The sequence below is a fragment of the Sander vitreus genome, chromosome 19, assembly GCF_031162955.1.
Source record: "Sander vitreus isolate 19-12246 chromosome 19, sanVit1, whole genome shotgun sequence".
Classification (NCBI taxonomy): Eukaryota; Metazoa; Chordata; class Actinopteri; order Perciformes; family Percidae; genus Sander; species Sander vitreus.
The window spans coordinates 18133456-18150564 of NC_135873.1; the positions used below are offsets into that span (position 1 = coordinate 18133456).

General features: G+C 38.8%; 2 protein-coding genes across 3 annotated transcripts in view; both read right to left on the reverse strand.

Annotated features, from left to right (window-relative positions):
• LOC144534419 (uncharacterized) overlaps positions 1-8969 on the reverse strand; it is a 62835-nt gene extending 53866 nt beyond the window's left edge. Inside the window, exons 1-5 of the mRNA XM_078276336.1 lie at positions 8904-8969; positions 3479-3538; positions 1614-1664; positions 1414-1524; positions 908-1238 (exon numbers count right to left, since the gene is read on the reverse strand). Of these exons, the coding sequence (XP_078132462.1) occupies positions 908-1238; positions 1414-1524; positions 1614-1664; positions 3479-3538; positions 8904-8951 (601 nt within the window). The 5' untranslated portion in view covers positions 8952-8969. The remainder of the gene's footprint in view (positions 1-907; positions 1239-1413; positions 1525-1613; positions 1665-3478; positions 3539-8903) is intronic.
• A 555-nt stretch (positions 8970-9524) lies between these two features.
• rwdd (RWD domain containing 4) lies at positions 9525-14906 on the reverse strand. 2 transcript variants are annotated; one of them, XM_078276298.1, is made up of 8 exons: positions 14744-14906; positions 13930-14010; positions 13621-13730; positions 12928-13078; positions 12566-12665; positions 11484-11533; positions 11354-11356; positions 9525-10823 (listed from the first exon to the last, which is right to left on the reverse strand). In XM_078276298.1, the coding sequence occupies exons 1-8, from the start codon at positions 14765-14767 to the stop codon at positions 10785-10787; spliced, it is 558 nt and encodes a 185-aa protein (XP_078132424.1). In that variant the 5' UTR covers positions 14768-14906; the 3' UTR covers positions 9525-10784. The 2 variants fall into 2 exon arrangements, 1 of the variants encoding a protein (XP_078132424.1); XR_013503539.1 differs by having other exon boundaries at positions 11354-11533.
• Positions 14907-17109: the final 2203 nt, after the last annotated feature.

Consider the following 17109-nt stretch of genomic DNA (forward strand, 5'->3'; position numbering starts at 1 on the left):
ATGAATAAAAAGGTCCAAGGCACTCAAAATTAAAATAGCCTTTATTTGAATGGCTATTTCATATCGAAATCTATCGAAAACCCACTAGTATCGGTACAAAGCGGCCTTCTTCAGGGTGTATTGACATTTGATTTTAGTTGTAGAAACAGTTTTAACCTAAATCTTAAAGCACCATTAATTGGTTTTATTTGGTAACTTGGGGGCAGCAAACTGAACAGCATCTGAAATATCAGCACCCTAAAGAGTTACTTAACTCCAGGCTGAACAGCAGTGGGTTCACTAGCCTGGCACCAGACTCACTTGCAAATTCATATTAGTCTGGAACCTCTCTTTTGATTTTCTATTTCCAAAGGGTGGTATCAACCATGCAGACCAAAATGTCTCTGGCTGCAATTGAATAGACCTACAACCAATGAGAGCAACAAAACGTGTGACGTAGCGCTGCAAATCGGGGCGGTGCATGGTCTGTTTTCAAGCAGGAAAAAAATGGCAGCCAAATCACAAACTTTCTCAGATTACAGCTAAACCATAAAATGTGTTTCTGAAAACATTTGAGGCAAGAGATAGGCAATACAGTAACAGAATCTTGATTCATATTGGACCGCCTAGTTTGACAGTTTTTCAGTTTTGTTTCATGAGTTTGCGTTTTTGATACCGTTGGACACAACCAGGCTAGCTGTTACCAGTTTTTTCTTGCATTTATGCTAAGCTAAGCTAACTGTCTGCTGGCTCCAGCTTCATATTAACTTACAGACATGAGATTGGTATTAATCTTCTTATCTAACTCTCCAATGTCAAACTAAAGACTGAGTTATAACAATGGTTCGGAGTGATTCTGAACACCTGCCAGGCATTCAAAAAAGAATATGTTCCACAGTATAAACATCAGAGATTTGGTCATTCTTACCTTTGTATGCACCACATATGTAGACCATGAATCTCTTCTCTTCAACAAGAAATGGAGGCTCCTCCTTTCTCTGAACCTTACTGGTCGTTGTATCACACATCATGTTTGTCACTGGGAGTTTGTCGTCACTTCCGTTGTCCACATCATCTTTGTTTGACCTAACAGACAGATAAGTCCCACTGTCCGTCTCTCTGCCCTTCTCTTTTCCCTCTCTTTCTTCTTTGCCCTCATCTTCTTCGCTGAGTGCCTCCATGCTCCTCAGTAACTTTGTTGAGTCCTCAATTGTTCTCCCATATTCATGTAGGTCTAGTAAGGCCTTGGTAGCCTTAACCTGTTCAAAAAACAAAAAGGTCTGTATGATTGAGTTGAGTTCTGTATTAAAAGAAAGATGACAAAGGAACTGCCACAGACTTACAGCTTTATGTCTGTTTTGTTTCATTTTAAAGATGAAATGGGCACATTCACTGACATTAAATGATATGTAAATAAATAAATAAATGACATACCTTGAAAAAATGGGCTTTGTGCAGAATTCTGTTCTCTAAATATGGACCATTTGGGGGTCTGCCTAGTTGCAGCAGCTGTAGTTGATAGTGGAGACAGACAGGATCACTCCGCTGTAAAAACATTGGGATTGCTTTAGCCATAAATGAATGAACAGAAACATAAAACATTTAGTGTTTCCATGTTGGCCTGAGACACTTACTCTGAGGTGCTTTGGCTTCAGTTTGGTCTCGTGCCAATTCCTGTTTGTCCTCTAAAAAATAAGAGCATCAAAGAAGACATAAGAATGGGTACATACAGTATGTTATGTTATATGTTAAGGTAACTGTTTCACCTATTTACTTAAGGTGCTAATCTGTCTGTTTAAATTGATATAGCACACCGGTGATTTAGTATTAAACTTCTATTAAATTTGTGGATTTGCAAGAGACATTTAATTTGTAAATGGTCAAAATCAAAGCAGCAGAGGCAGAGATATCCTCACTTTAAGTCCTACCATGGGTCAAGCCCCAAAAACACTGGATCCTACATTTCCCATAATGCAATTTGATAGCATCTTTTAGACCCTCTGTCTAGTAAATGGCCCACGTCTCCAAGACCCCAGTTTGTAATGCAGGCTTTGTGTTATAAAGAAAAACCCTGATGATGTCATCAACTTTGCTGAATTTGGACATGTGACACAGACTTAACATGCAATTATATAATACAGTCAAAAATGTATAATACATTTAGGATTAATAAATATATGTCTGATAAAATAATATCTATATTTTTATCTCCATCATTGCAGGTTTGTCTTCATGTCTTTTGTTAAAGTCAGAAGTAGTGGTGAATTTATGGACAAGAGGTGCCTTTTCTACATAAAGATTAAATTGGATATTGTTATTCTGAGTAATAATACACTTTTTTTTGAAGGGTCCCCTTTTAAAAAAAAAAAAAAAAAAACAACTAGTGGATAGGTTTGTAGAAGAAGTACAGAGAGAGCAGGACAATTTACTTGGTAAAAACATTTGGTCTCCGTGCGCTTCCCGTCACCGAGCATGCCGGCTGCTTAAAGTGCTACTATTATGCTTTTGGGATTTTTCCCATTCCTTTATTGTGTATATATAATTTTGTTCACGTATAGGTTTACAAAGTGAAAAAGCCCACAGTCTTCCATACACAGTCCACCCCAAAGGGACTTACCATCTTACAGAGAAAACACTGTTCACAAACTGCTCCAAACAGCTCTACTGTAGTCCAGCCTTTACTTCACTTTGTAACACACGTTATAATGCTCGCCTAGCTGCTAGCGTGGCACGCCCTCATACTCTGCTTCTGACTGGCTAGTAGTCCTTACCTAGGTACTGTCAGGGCACGCCCTCATACTCTGCTTCTGACTGGCTAGTAGACCTTACCTAGGTACTGCACATGTGCAACTCCCAACAAAGATGGAACAGAAGTGAGATGCCTCACTCTGTAGCTAAAACAGAGAGCTCAACACACAGGGTGAAAAGAGGAGCTGCAGCAATGTGCAGTACAGCAAAAATATGGTGTTTCTTGAAAATGAAACCACGTAAACCTATTCAGGTACAACCTCTAAATACAATTATGAAACTGAAAATGAGCATAATATGAGCACTTTAAGTGAAACGCGAGTGAGCGCGCTCCAAACCATTTTCATCTAATCTTCTACACCCTGCACCATTTAGCCTATGCAATCAGAAGCTACTCTTTTTATGTCTTATTCGCTTGTATGTTTTTATACAAAAAGGAGCTTTACACACATCAGAGCTGAATATTTGATGACTGCAGTGTTATATGTTTTATGTATTCTTGATCTGGGTGTTAACGTGCTCATTTACATTTTAAATGGTTGTAAATCTGGTTCTTCAAGTTAATTGTAGCACATCATAGTCAACTTTATTTAAATAATACGTAATTTCCCACAAAATAGCGGCTAGTGAAAATGCTGAGTTTTCCAAAACTACTAGCCACAGTAGCTGGTGAGCATAAAAGTTAATGTGAAGCCCCATGTGACCTACATACATATCTATGACATAATATACCTATAAAGTCACAGTTCACCTGACATAGTGCAGTTGGGCCAGTGTTGATAGATGGAAGTGTTACAGCCTCTCTGTCCTCCTGCAACACAGGAAATATAAATTATCACATTACTTTAGAGACCGAAATTCAGCTTTAGGAAATACTGCAATACTACAGTCTTTTTTAAACTCATCCAATAATGGATTAACTCAATACTGAGCATAACAAAAAGGCTCTTCACTGTACAGATTTTTAAATAGCTTTTAGCTGCAGTAGGTTAATGCAGTTAGTGGCAGGACCGTGCAACTTTGCTTTTCTGTGTAAAAAAATGTAACTTTTTTCAATGTTTTGGTCGTCTTTTTGACACTTTTGTCGTTTTTCCGATGTTTTGGAAATGTTTTGACGTTTTAGTCACTTTTTCTGATGTTTTTTTATCAATTTTTTTTGTCAACTGCTATAAAATTGACTAAAACACCCAAATTCAATGAAAGTAGTGAGCTAATCATTTATTTTACTTGTGAAGAGCGTTGTATGTAACCATCCACGTTATTTGGTACTGGGGTGAAGTTAGTTTAATGTTTGACATTCGTCGGTTTTCACGGATGTTACCTTCAATAGGTCCTTGTCAAAGCCTCAATTTTACTCAGTTCCAGGGTATGTTGGAGAGGTAATATAGACAGACGTTTCACAGTTATTTTTAACTCAAAATCACCAAAAATAACGATGCAGTTAAGAGCGCAAAGAACTGAATGTCTGTCCAACGCGCATGTCACAATAGACATATTTAGGGACCGTCGTGAAATTGCAATACCAACTATTTCAATCTTCAATACCTTTTTTGCTGTTCAGCATATAAATCTCAAACCACTTCCATTATAGAGAGGGAGAGCCATTAAACATTTCACACTTGTGAATTAGTAAAAATAAATAAATATAAATAAAGATGTAGGCTATAGTTACCAATAAATATGGTAGTTTCAACCATTTTCTAATTAATGAATATATTGACATCAAACCACCTGTAATATGTCTCAGGCATCCTCCCAGATCTTTCACAGCTGTTAGTTTGTGAAAAAGTCTTTATCAAATCCCTTAGCATCCTCATCAGTGACCTATTGTCTCTAAAATGCATATTTAAAGCTTTTCAATTTAATGGCTTTATCATTTATGAAGACAATCACATCAAACCACCTGTAATATGTCTCAGACATCCTCTCACAAATTTCACAGATGTTAGTTTGTGAAAAAGTATTTAGCAAATCCCGTAGCATCCTCATCAGTGACCTATTGTCTCTAAAATGCATATTTAAAGCTTTTCAATTCAATGGCTTGCTCATTTCTGAATATTTTGGCATCAAACCACCTGTAATATGTCTCAGACATCTTTTTACAACTTTCACAGCTGTTAGTTTGTGTAAAAATACGTTGAAAATACCTTATTAATATCAGTGATCTGTTGGCTATTAAATGCATATTTAAAGGTTATAATTTTAATAGGTTTCTCTTTAATGAATATATTGACATCAAAACATATGTAACATGTCTCAGTTATCTCACAACTTTCACAGCTTTTAGCTGTTAGTACTGAGCAAATTCTGCATCATCTTCAGTGACCTATTGTGTAAAGAATGCACATTTAGAAGTTATCACTTCAATAGGTTTTTCATTCATGAATTTACTGAGAACAAATCACCTCTTACATTTCTCAGACAACCTCTCACATATTTAACTTTGTGAAAAAAAACTTGGAAAAATAAATTTTTTAACAAATGCAAATTTAGAGGTTATTTCCATATGGTTGTCATTTCTGAAGATATGGACATCAAATCACTTTTAATATGTCTCAGACATAATCCAAAAAGTTACAAAACTCTTACTGTGTGAAACAGCCCATTCAGCCATACAAGTATGCAATGCATCATTAACAATCAATAATAGGTAGGAACTGAAACCGTCCAACCGAACCTCAACTTAACAGCCTTTTCCCCAGCTAACCTTTAAATATGCATTTTAGAGACAATAGGTCACTGATGAGGATGCTACGGGATTTGCTAAAGACGTTTTCACAAACTAACAGCTGTGAAAGTTGGGAAAAGATGTCTGAGACATATTACAAGTGGGTTGTCAATATATTTATAAATGACAAACCTATTAAATTGATAATCTTTAAATATGCATTTTAGAGACAATAGGTCACTGATGAGGATGCTACGGGATTTGCTAAAGACTTTTTCACAAACTAACAGCTGTGAAAGTTCTGGGAGGATGTCTGAGACATATTACAGGTGGTTTGATGTGATTGTCTTCATAAATGAGAAAGCCATTAAATTGAAAAGCTTTAAATATTGTAACGACCGGCAGGATGCCGTTGTGTTAACTGTTCTGCATGGCAGTGCAAAGCATCATGGGACTAGGGTATTAGTGTTGTTTAAGTGTTTAGTTTAAGTGGGAAAATGATGTTCTGTTAGTGTTTTTTTTTTTTTTTGCATTTACGTTACCTAGGTTTAAGTCTTGATAATGTGTTCATGTTTATTTACATTTGTTGGGTTACCATGACTGAAACACTGGGGTAGATTGATGACCTCTGTGTATCGAGTGTGTAAAGCGGTTGAATAAATGACCACAGAGTTCTATATCTCTGGCTCTTTGACTTCTTCCACATGCTACATTGGTGTCAGAAGTGGGATTGAGCAGATCGTAAAAATGGAAGAAACAGTTGAAGAGATGGTACAACAAATGGAAGCCAAGATCCAGTCGATGGAGAGAGCCATCAAGCTGACCCGTCGCAGCCTGGACCACTTCAACGCTGACGAGGAGAGACTCCTTCCAACCCTCCCTGACGGCTCCAGCGTGCTGCGACATCGCCCCCTGGAGGCCGTCTGCCACTACACGCCCTGACAGTTTCAGCGCGCCGCGCCATCGCCCCCTAGAGGTTGGGAGTGCCCTTGTCAGTGATACTCTGTTGCAGATGACAGATGCCAATCTACTGCCTGTCACCACCACTGCTGCCCATGAGCCATCACCACCTGCCCCCTTACAAAGAGTACATTACCCCTCAGCTGTGCCTAGGACCCCAGCCAAGCTGCCCAAGTACAACGGGATGACACCCTTAAAGCCATTCCTCTCCCAAGTCAGACTAGCAACATGGCACAGCGGTTGGGGTGAGGAGGAAGCTGCTATACATCTGGCGCTCGCATTGGAAGGAAAGGCGCTGCAGGTGCTCCTTGACCTAGCCCCAGCAGAGCAACGGGACCTTCAAGCCCTGACGACAGCACTGGAAAGGCGATTTGGGCAGAGACTTTTCACTGAGCAGAGCAGAGAGCAACTAGCCAATCGCCGCCGCCAAGAGGGGGAGAGCCTGGGCACCTTTGCTGCAGATATTCAGCTACAAACTCAACAAGGATACCAACAGTTCAATGCAGCAGCTCAAGAGGAACTGGCTCTTCATGCCTTCCTGCAGGGTCTCAGGCCAGAGCGGCTGCGCCTGCATGTTCGCCTCGCCCGGCCCATGACACTCAAGGGAACTTTGAGTCCCATGTTTTCTGTGAGGTCTGCCAGAGGATAGGGGTGAGCAAGACGAGGACTACATCTCTCCACCCTCAAAGTGATGGGCTGGTGGAACGGTTTAACCGTACTGTAATGGCAAAATTTTATTTTAACATAATAGGTTAATATTCTCTTATATATTTTACAAGAGTTCTCTTATATTCTTTAATTTTGTGTAAACTCTAGGACTTCAAGGAGAAGCAACTGGTGTCATAAAGCCTTGAGCCTAGTTGAAGCTATTTTTTGTTTTCAGAACTCAGTCTCTCCTTTTTAGCAGATAAGGTTGGAAAGGCCATAACATTTGAACTGTCTCATTTTCTGTCTCCTAAGCCACACTGGTGTTTAGGCCAAGTTGGGAACAGGAGCAAAGGGGAAGGTTGTAAAAGGATTTGACGGTTTATGGTGACTTTTCCTCTGTGTAGCTGCTAAAGATAACTTTACTGGGGGTGGTTTAAGGGAGTTTCTACTATATAGTGTATGGATTTGTTGGCTTGGTCAGAAGAACCTTTCAGATGTGCTGAGAGTACCTGTGAAACAGTTTTCTCTGCTTTTGCAAAAGTAAATAAATACTCAAAGACCAAACTTTGGTTTTATTCTCAGTAAGTCTTTATTAGTTTCAATTCTTGTGTTTCTTTTAAATCCACACTCGTGCTGCTAACAAGACAACTTCCACTACAGTACCCTAGCCACTCAGCTCGCCATCCTCACCAGCCAACATCAGCGGGACTGGGATCGCAACCTGCCCCTGGTCCTGTGGTCCTACCGGACTGCTGTCCAGGAGTCCAGTCAGTGCACACCTGCTGCCCTCATGTTTGGACGTGAACTGCGTACACCGGTGGACTTGGTGTTCGGAGCCCCTCCTGAGCCTGAGATTGCTGGAGGAAAAGAAATGGACTACTACCGTAGGCTGAAAGAACACCTACAGGTGGTACACGACTACACCCGTCAGGCTCAAGCCAACTCAGGGGTGCGGCAGAAAAGGGCCTATAACCTATCTCTGGCTCTTCGACTTCTTCCACGTAGCTCGCTACAATATGCATTTTAGAGACAATAGGTCACTGATGAGGATGCTACAGGATTTGCTAAATACTTTTTCACAAACTAACAGCTGTGAAAGTTCTGGGAGGATGTCTGAGACATATTACAGGTGGTTTGATGTGATTATCTTCATAAATGAGAAAGTCATTAAATTGAAAAGCTTTAAATATGCATTTTAGAGACAATAGGTCACTGATGCGGATGCTAAGGGATTTGATAAAGACTTTTTCACAAACTAACAGCTGTGAAATTTGTAAGAGGATGTCTGAGACCTATTACAGGTGGTTTGATGTCAATATATTCATTAATCAGAAAATGGTTGTAACTACCATCATTATTGGTAACTATAGCCTACATCTTTATTTATTTTTACTAATTCACACGTGTGAAATGTTTAATGGCTCTCCCTCTCTATAATAGAAGTGGTTTGAGATGTCTATGTTGTAAAACAAAATAGTTAATAAAGATTAAAATGAGTGGAGTTGCAATTTTACGACGGTCCCTAAGTACGTCTATTGTGACGGGCGCGTTGGACAGACATTCAGTTCTTTGCGCTCTGAACTGTGTCGTTATTTTTGGTGATTTTGAGTTAAAAAATAAGTGTGAAACGTCTGTCTAAATAAGCTGTCCAACATACCCTGAAACTGGGGGAAATCGAAGTATTGACACGGAGCTATTGAAGGTAACATCCGCGAAAACCGACGAATGTCAAACATTAAACTATCTTCACCGCGGTTATTTGGTTGAAAGAAACCCACATTTCTGATAGAGACTTTTTGAAAACGGAGGACAACAAGAAGGTTAAGAGTTTTCAAACAAACTAAAATCCAGTATGAACTATTGACAATTAAAACTATATAATTTGTCATAAAACACTTACTTTCTTTTTCTTTTTGGGAAAAAGCCCGTCCCTGTTATAGGTCCACATTGCGTCCCCTCCGACCGATATGAGACGGCAGTGTCAAGTAGGAAGGAATAAAAGGCCCAACTTCCGGTCGCAATATAAATAAAAAAATATATATAAAAAATAAAAATAATTATATATATATATATATATATATATATATATATATATATATATATATATATATATATATATACACACACACACACACACACACACATTTAAATAAAACGTGTAAAAGGGAAAACTATTTCAGTGGACATTGTTTCCCCCTATATAGCAGTTTTATAGTACAGCCTTGCAGTCATATCTGCTCATTCCAAATGAAATATGCTCATATTATTCCAGATGCCATTGTTATAGTTTACATACAGCATTTAGCTTGTCCATTGAGAATGTGGCAGAATTAAAGAAGTAAACGTTAAGTTTTTGGACAGCACAGATATGCTGTTGTATAAAACTCGTGAAAATACATGTTTGAGGTGTAGTGACATGAGATGTTCTACACGTGGTGTCTTTCACCAGTTATGTTCAGCTACTGGGGAAATCTGGTCTGTAGCCAGGATTGGGTTAACACATTTTTGGCCAGCCTATAAAAATGACTGAAAACACATTTTATTTATTCACATATTGTTTAAATTGTACTTGTTAATACATTCTGTCCATCTGTTTCTGTTATGCTGCAAAACAGTAAGAATTTAACATATTTAGTCTGTGCAGTAACATTAAAAACCCCACACTGTAAATCAAGTGTTATTCCTCAGACCTTAATTGGGAAAGACTCACAATCAAAGCAGCTCCAGGCTGTTCTTATGTGCAGTGTATAGTTCCAGCGCTGTATGTCTATATAGATTTGACCTGATTAGATGATAAGTACTGACCCTGTGCAGGAGTTGTTCTTTTCACAGTCAAGAGGTTTTGTTCTAGTGTGCAAGGACTTTCTAGAGTGTTTCTTGTTTCGATATTAAGTCTTCTAAGTCATATCAGAGGAAGCCTTTTTGAGTAACTAAGATTTCTAATTATTTACAGATCTTTAAACTCTCAAATTACCAGAAATACGACCTCATTGGTATCAACAGCAATTATCAGATTCAGGTTTTATTTTGTAGGCAGAATCACTCAACTTCCTTTGTAACACTGGCACAATTTTGTTACTTCACACTTCACAATTTAGACCATGATCACTTGAGCGATCACTCTTATAGTCTTAAAATCTCACACAATGGTAAATTACATTTTTAGACAAGCAGTAGACCAAATTTGGTTTAATTATTAAAAAGAATTAAATTTATAGGGGGGAAAAAAACTTTTGTCTGGTGACATTTTGTGTGTTATTAAAAATGTACACTTTGACACATCCATTTAGAACCACTATCCAACATTTTTAGCTCCAGTGCCTGGCAGCTGGGCCTAATCACAGACTGAAAACATGGCAGTGACAGCAAGTATCTCAAGCACACTCCACCCTGATGGATGACTGAGCAGAATGTTTGAATGCTAACTGTATAGGAGGAGCAAAAGCTGATGATGTGTTCCTCTTCACCTGATTGCACACAACACATAAAACACAGCAAGGGCTTCATATAGTTCACAGCTCAAAGTCTGACTCTAGCTGGAAGTGTGTGTGTGTGTGTGTGTGTGTGTGTGTGTGTGTGTGTGTGTGTGTGTGTGTGTGTGTGTGTCCTGAAGTCCACCATTCCCAGCCTGCTTTGGTTCTCAGGGTGAAAGCAGCCATGTTGAGTAAATGTTGAAGATGGAGGATGTGACTGTATCTGGACAGCAGCATCAACAGGCTACTACAGGTGAGTTCAGACTTCACTGCACTTCTTTGTACAAAGCAGCACCAGATCACTGCCCTCAGGCCAAATCATCGTCTTTTCCTCCCGTTTTACTCAACTGCAACATGAAAACAAAGGAAAACAATAAGACATGGCATTGTGTGAAGGATTTGATCTGATTCTGATCTGAAATAGCTTTGCACCTCCCAATAAGAGAGTGTCCTACATTTAACACCTTTAAAACTCAAAACAGTGGCTCCTAGAAAACCAGAGATTTCAATCACTTTTAACTGTCACACATTTCATCACCCATACATACACTTTCACTTTTAAATTGAATGCAGTATATAGGTAAATGAATAATATCTTTGTCATCATGTATTTTTGTTTTGTTTGTTTTGTCAATGTATATGTCACCATTATGTGTACCTTTTAATTTATAGTGAATGAGTGCTGTATGACTGCTGGCTGTTTCTATGTTAGTCCTATGTCACCTGCCTAGGGACTGCAGATGAAAAGTTGTTATTTTTACTAATTCTGGTGGTAGTTTTATACAACAGTGTTCATAAATATGCATGGTCCATATCAAATAAACCAATAAAATATAAATACATTTCAAAGATTTAACTTAAATGGTTTTTTACTCACATGCTGGACCATTAAGCAGGAGTGACGAGAGAGAAAAAGACAAACATGGAAAAGTTCATGATGAATGTCACTGCAGGCTTAAAGCTGAATAAGTGCACCATCTTGTGGCCAGAAGATAAAATGCACCTACTTTGATAACGTCAACCCAGTTCCAACCTCTTGGCAGCTCCCCTTTGTGATCTGAAAGCAGAAATCGTTAAGATATGCACTGCTGTCTATTGACTTAAACACTGAAGCTACTGGCTCTAAATTATTATGGAGATCCAAATGTTTCACAGCTATCAAATATGCCGGGCTGCATTCCATTTAATCCTGCATTGTTTACATTCATGTTAACTAGCTTGAAGTCTCCTTCTTCCCAGCCTTTGTTGGTGCATTGTAGCATATTTCAGTGTATGAAGCAGGATTTCTGCTTCTAGGGAGGCTCCACACAGAGCTTTCGCTGTAGTCTACGTAAGTGGCCTGAAGGTTTTACTAGCTTATACACTTATATATTGGTGTGCGCGTCAATATTTTTAAGAGAATAGCAGGGCTGGAATGTGTGTGTGTGTGGGGAGTGTCTGGTCGGGGGAGTGAGCAAGTACCAGCTCCAGAGGCATAGTGGGAGAAACAGTTTCCCCTGGGCTTTCTGACCACAGTTGGAAATCTGTAGCAGGAAAAGTTAACCCTCTCCTTGATTTCATGTTGTTTATGGAGAAGGAGAACCAGGAAATGAGTTGGGGGAAATGTAATGCTACCAAGCCACGACCGACAGACGTGCATCGCCGCGACATGTAATTGTAATTATGAGAAGTGCATGTCAGGCTACTGCGCAGGGTCCTTAGCTCCACAATTTAATGCAGATGCATACATTGGCCTTAACCCCTACCTGCTGATCAGTGGAATAGTGTGACACCACTGGAAGCTGCTGCCTGGATGTTTCTCCAGTGCTCTTTCCTAATGATAATTCGGAGCTTAGCGAATCTGTGTATTTTGCCAACCCGAGTGTCAGAACAGAGTCAATCACTAGTGTCACCAAATCATTTTTCACATTTGAATACTCAGTGTTGAGGAGAGCAGAGCTGCAACACTAGCAAGCTGAGGCAACATAACACCGTAGAGTTCAGTAAAGAAAGGATCAGATTTTGATCGGAAGGTTTCAGTATAAGAAATGACCAATTTGGTCCTTTAAAATGAAAGACTATCTTCCTGTGGTAAGTCTGACTAATGTACCTGTTCTGTTGATAATCCTCCTCTTCTGAGATTTAGTCAGCTGCTCCTTCTTCTCCTTCTTCTTGGCTGTTGAGCTGGTGATCCCATCACTGCTGGATGTCTGCAACAACAACACACAATCCGTTATTTTGTTCACATCTGATGACTCTAATTACAACAAGTTCTTCTCACCTAATCTAGGGGGAGGACAAAAAGAGCACCAATCCAGGGAAGAAGAAGCCACACAACGCCCACAATGGTTGACTGACAAGAGCTCTCTGCGGTTGTGCCGCTATCAGGGCTTAGTACCAAAAATAGACCCACGAATAAGGATTTTGAAACTGTACTGATGTATTTAGTTGAGAGTGATGAAATATACTGACCACAGCAGTGGCTACAGGCTTGTGGTTCTCCATGAGGGCCTCCTGGTTCTCCTTGGCCCACTCAAAAAGAGTATACATCATTGCAGTGCCCAGGTTAGCCTCCACCTGCTCCTCCAGCTTTGTAAGAATCAGCTGCTTCGTCTCTGCAGAGCTGGTATTGAACAATTGTAAAGGAAAGAAACAATATGACCATCACATAAAGTGTGTGTCCAGCTACAACACAGCTTTTAGGCCAATAAATAACTCATGGAGTATTTCTTTCATGTTGAGAAATTCAATGTACAGGAATCCAAACAAATGGTTTAACTGTTTAAACAACTGAAAATTATAATGTAAAATACCTAAGTAACAATAATAAACAGAGTTTTAAAATGTTTTTGGTGTCTAGTCAGAATGTTCTGAGGGGGTGGGGGTTACGTTGGGAGGACTATTTCTTAAATTGTGGTTACAGTCCTGATGGACGGCAACAATTTTGAAACAGAAATTGATCATGTCGGAATAATTTGAAAGAAAACATATACTCACAAAACAATTCTACACAGTGCATTTACCACAGATTGGCTACATCCACATACAGTATTGGAACACTTACAACTATATCTGTTAATCGTTGTACAGTCATACAGTTTAGAACCCTGCAAAGACAAAAGGCGCTAAGTGTTTCCAGATAATGCATAATAATTTAGCACTTACAATCTGTTGTTGAAAAAGGCATCAAGGGACATTTGTGGGGCCGTCTCAGGGTATGTCTCAGGCCATGTGATGTCCAGCATGAATGCTTTGGTGTCATCAAGGTCTCCTATCTGTTGTATAACATTACAATAGACGGTAAAAGAAGGTACTGCTACAGAACCAATCCTAATAGTTTGTTAAAGGTCATGAAGTACAAGTGAAAAAGCATATTGAGTTTCTTGCTTTAACTTGTTGAAACATGTTGTTGGGGAGGCACAGGTTATGGGTTTTTTTAAAGCAGGATTGGACAGTACAGGGGACAGTACTCACCCTAAACTGAAAGGAAACTAAACCGATTTCCTTGAAACACTCATCCCCCTCATAGATAGAGCGAAGAGCCTCCAACTCCATCTGTGGTGGAAGAAGAGAGGAAGCGACAGCAGGTTAGACAGATTTAAGTAGTTCCTTACATCAGCAGCAGCTTGTCCCGATAGCTTCCGCGCACCAAACACCATTTACAAATATGGTAATTTACACTTGGCATGGGTATGCAGGATAGGACGAGTAAATACCTTTTTAAGAGATAATGATTACTTTTTTTTTTTTTAAATCGGCATACATGTAATCGTCCAGACATTAATGGACTCTTTGAATTCAACCTTTAACTTGCTAAAGCCACCAACTTACCACTTATTACTGTAATGTTACGTTTTATGGTGGCAGATGGCTTCTGTGAAACACCAATATTTAATTGGTAAATGTGCTGTTTAACAGCTAACATATACACCGGATGGGTTAAAGGAAGTTTTGTATTCATAAAAGCTCTTGACTTGAGGTTTATGTGGCACGCATTCCTCCCTTGAGTTAAAACACACTTAATTTGGCACACTTTTAAATGGAGTTTTGCGTGACGTTTACTCAGGCATGAACGACGCTTATCTGGGCTCAAAAGCTAGACACTCTGTCCTGAGTTTCTTGCACATTTAGTAAGAGCTGACATGTTTAATTGTTTTCCTAGGTAACGAGCAGAAAAGCTGTTAACTAAACTCGCTAACCTACACTATTATGCTAGCAGTCACGCTAGTGTCAACTTGTTAGCCACTAACAGAAGCTAGCCTACTACTGCTTCATCATTCATTCATACCTCTTGATCCTCGTTAGCTGTCATGGTTTTTCTTCTGTGTAGAGTTTATAAATCCCAGAGTTAACAACCCATTTCTCCTATTAAAACTTTCCTAAGAAAATAATGTAACAACTTCCCCAACTGGTACCACCAATGCCACCATATTACACGCATGCGCAGTTCTTCTTCTTTGGATTAAGGCAGACTAGACGCTGAGGTGGCGTATTGCTGCCCTCTACTGTTTATTACCAACATTGTCTTTACTTATTCACATTTTATTATAAAGTCCTATACTGCGTAGAAAATCCATCAGCTTCTTCAATTTAGTCCAGTCATCCAAATTCAGAATGGATCGTAGCGAAAAGACAGTTTCACCCACTGCTCCTAGATCTCTGAAAAAATAGAAATTTTGAATATATCAAACATTTAATTTCCTGCATTCTGGAACGATGTGTTCCTTTTCTGCATCAAGTAATGGTACAAATGTCTTTTCTTTTTTGGGGGGGGAGGGGGGGGGGTTGCACTGGCCAGTTTTGATTATTGGGGAGGGCTGTAACCCCTCAATCCCCCCTGTAAATTACGCCTATGACTGTCAAACTATTTCAGAGGAGCAGTGTAGTTTTTACTTAAATGTGACTAAAAACATTGACAATCCACATGTGGAAATACGTCATTTCGATAACATGAATATTCAATACAAAGATAAAACCATTATGCTTTGATCACAGTGTTATGTTAGTTGATCAACTTTTTCATGCACATATTCACTTACTAATAACCTATAATGAGTTATCTATGTTAAATTTACTAGGTACGTGACAAGAATAAGGTTCATGATAAGCGTGCACTACAGTTTCTAAGAAGTTTCATAACAGTTTCAGCTTCAGAATTGCCCATAGTATATTCTTATTAAAGAAAATGGACAAATAAATATATCAGACATATAATATGAGATGTAGGCTAACTATTAAATGCAACTCTTCCCCAATGAAGATGTTTTGAGCAACCCATGATGAATTATTAAAGGGGCATATATGGTAAGAAATACTGTTATGTAAAATGGGTTTCATTTAGAATTTTGTGCTAGTATATCCAGTAAAACATGTTCAGGAGATTTAACCTGCTGCATATTAAATAATCTTCTTTGGTTTTCTGTGGATTAGAAAAAAGAGTAAGACTTTTCATTTTATAAAGAGAAAGACTTCGGTAAAAAATTCCAGGCAGCCAGATGAACAAATATTTGATTTTCTTTTTGAATGTGACATTCTATGAACATAAAGGAAACGGATCGACTCAACACTGAAATTTGGACACTTTTTTGCCAATGATTTGAATATGGCACCACTGTTAGATGTTAAAAACAAGAGTGCTGGGCGGCCGGATGGCTCACTTGGTGGAGCGGCACCCATATATGGAGGTTTGCTCCTCGACGCAGTGGGCCCGGGGTTCAACTCCGACCTGCGGCCCTTTGCTGCATGTCATTCCCATAGACAGTAAAATTTCTCCTGACTATATGGTAATTTGTCTACTATGTGACAGAAAGTCGCGTGGTTATGACACAATTGTTAGCCTATTTTTACAACAAACAAAAAAGCACCTGCTACGGAGCCATAACGTGAGATACAAGGAAAAGGAGCCTTTTATAGATTGTTGTGTTTCTTTAGAAATAAAAATGGACAAATAGAATCTTTAAACTCTTCAGATAAAGTTATTCGCTGTCAAAGTGACGCCATAATGAATGGCAGTCAATGGAATGCTAACGGCAGGTGATGGCTTATTTGCATCAAAATGGCTCCACAGGAGGTACGCTTTGCAGAGGCTCAATTACCCCCTTGGTCATTCCCCCCTCTTTCTCCCCTTTTATGTCTTCAGCTGTCCATCAAAATAAAGGCTGAAAATGCCCGCAAAAAAATAATCTTAGAAAAAAAACAAAAAAAAAACAAGAGTGCTGTAAAGTCAATTATATATTCATAGAATCCTTTAATTTGGAATGATTTAATTTATTTTAATTTATTTTTGGTCTTTGGTTTGGTATGACCATTTTTGGATGTGCAAATGTTGTATGCACTGTTCTATCAATAAAGAAGACAAAAACAAATAAACACAAAAACACATGATATGAATGTTAATATCTTTAGAAACATTTTCTTAAACAGATGTCTTGCGAATCTGAATAAAGGTTGTAGTGGAAGACAAAAATGTCCTAATGAGTTTTTCTAAGATGTACTATGTAGATGTACTAGATTAAGAATTTACTAATTAACTAAAACAGCTGGTCACTGTAGTTTTTAGCAAACCACACTCAAACAAAAAGAGATAATGCATTTGTTGGAGACTATTTTCAGCAGCGGGTCAATCCACTCTTGATGCTCTAGTGAGTATTTGGG

Excerpts from the sequence above, each read along its gene's own strand:
- rwdd (XM_078276298.1), bottom strand. The coding sequence starts at position 14,767 with ATGACAGCTAACGAGGATCAAGAG. Across the intron at positions 12,666-12,927 it reads AGCCTGTAGCCACTGCTGTG|ACATCCAGCAGTGATGGGAT; the intron begins GTCAGTATATTT and ends TTGTTGTTGCAG. Across the intron at positions 11,534-12,565 it reads GAGGATTATCAACAGAACAG|ATCACAAAGGGGAGCTGCCA; the intron begins GTACATTAGTCA and ends TTCTGCTTTCAG.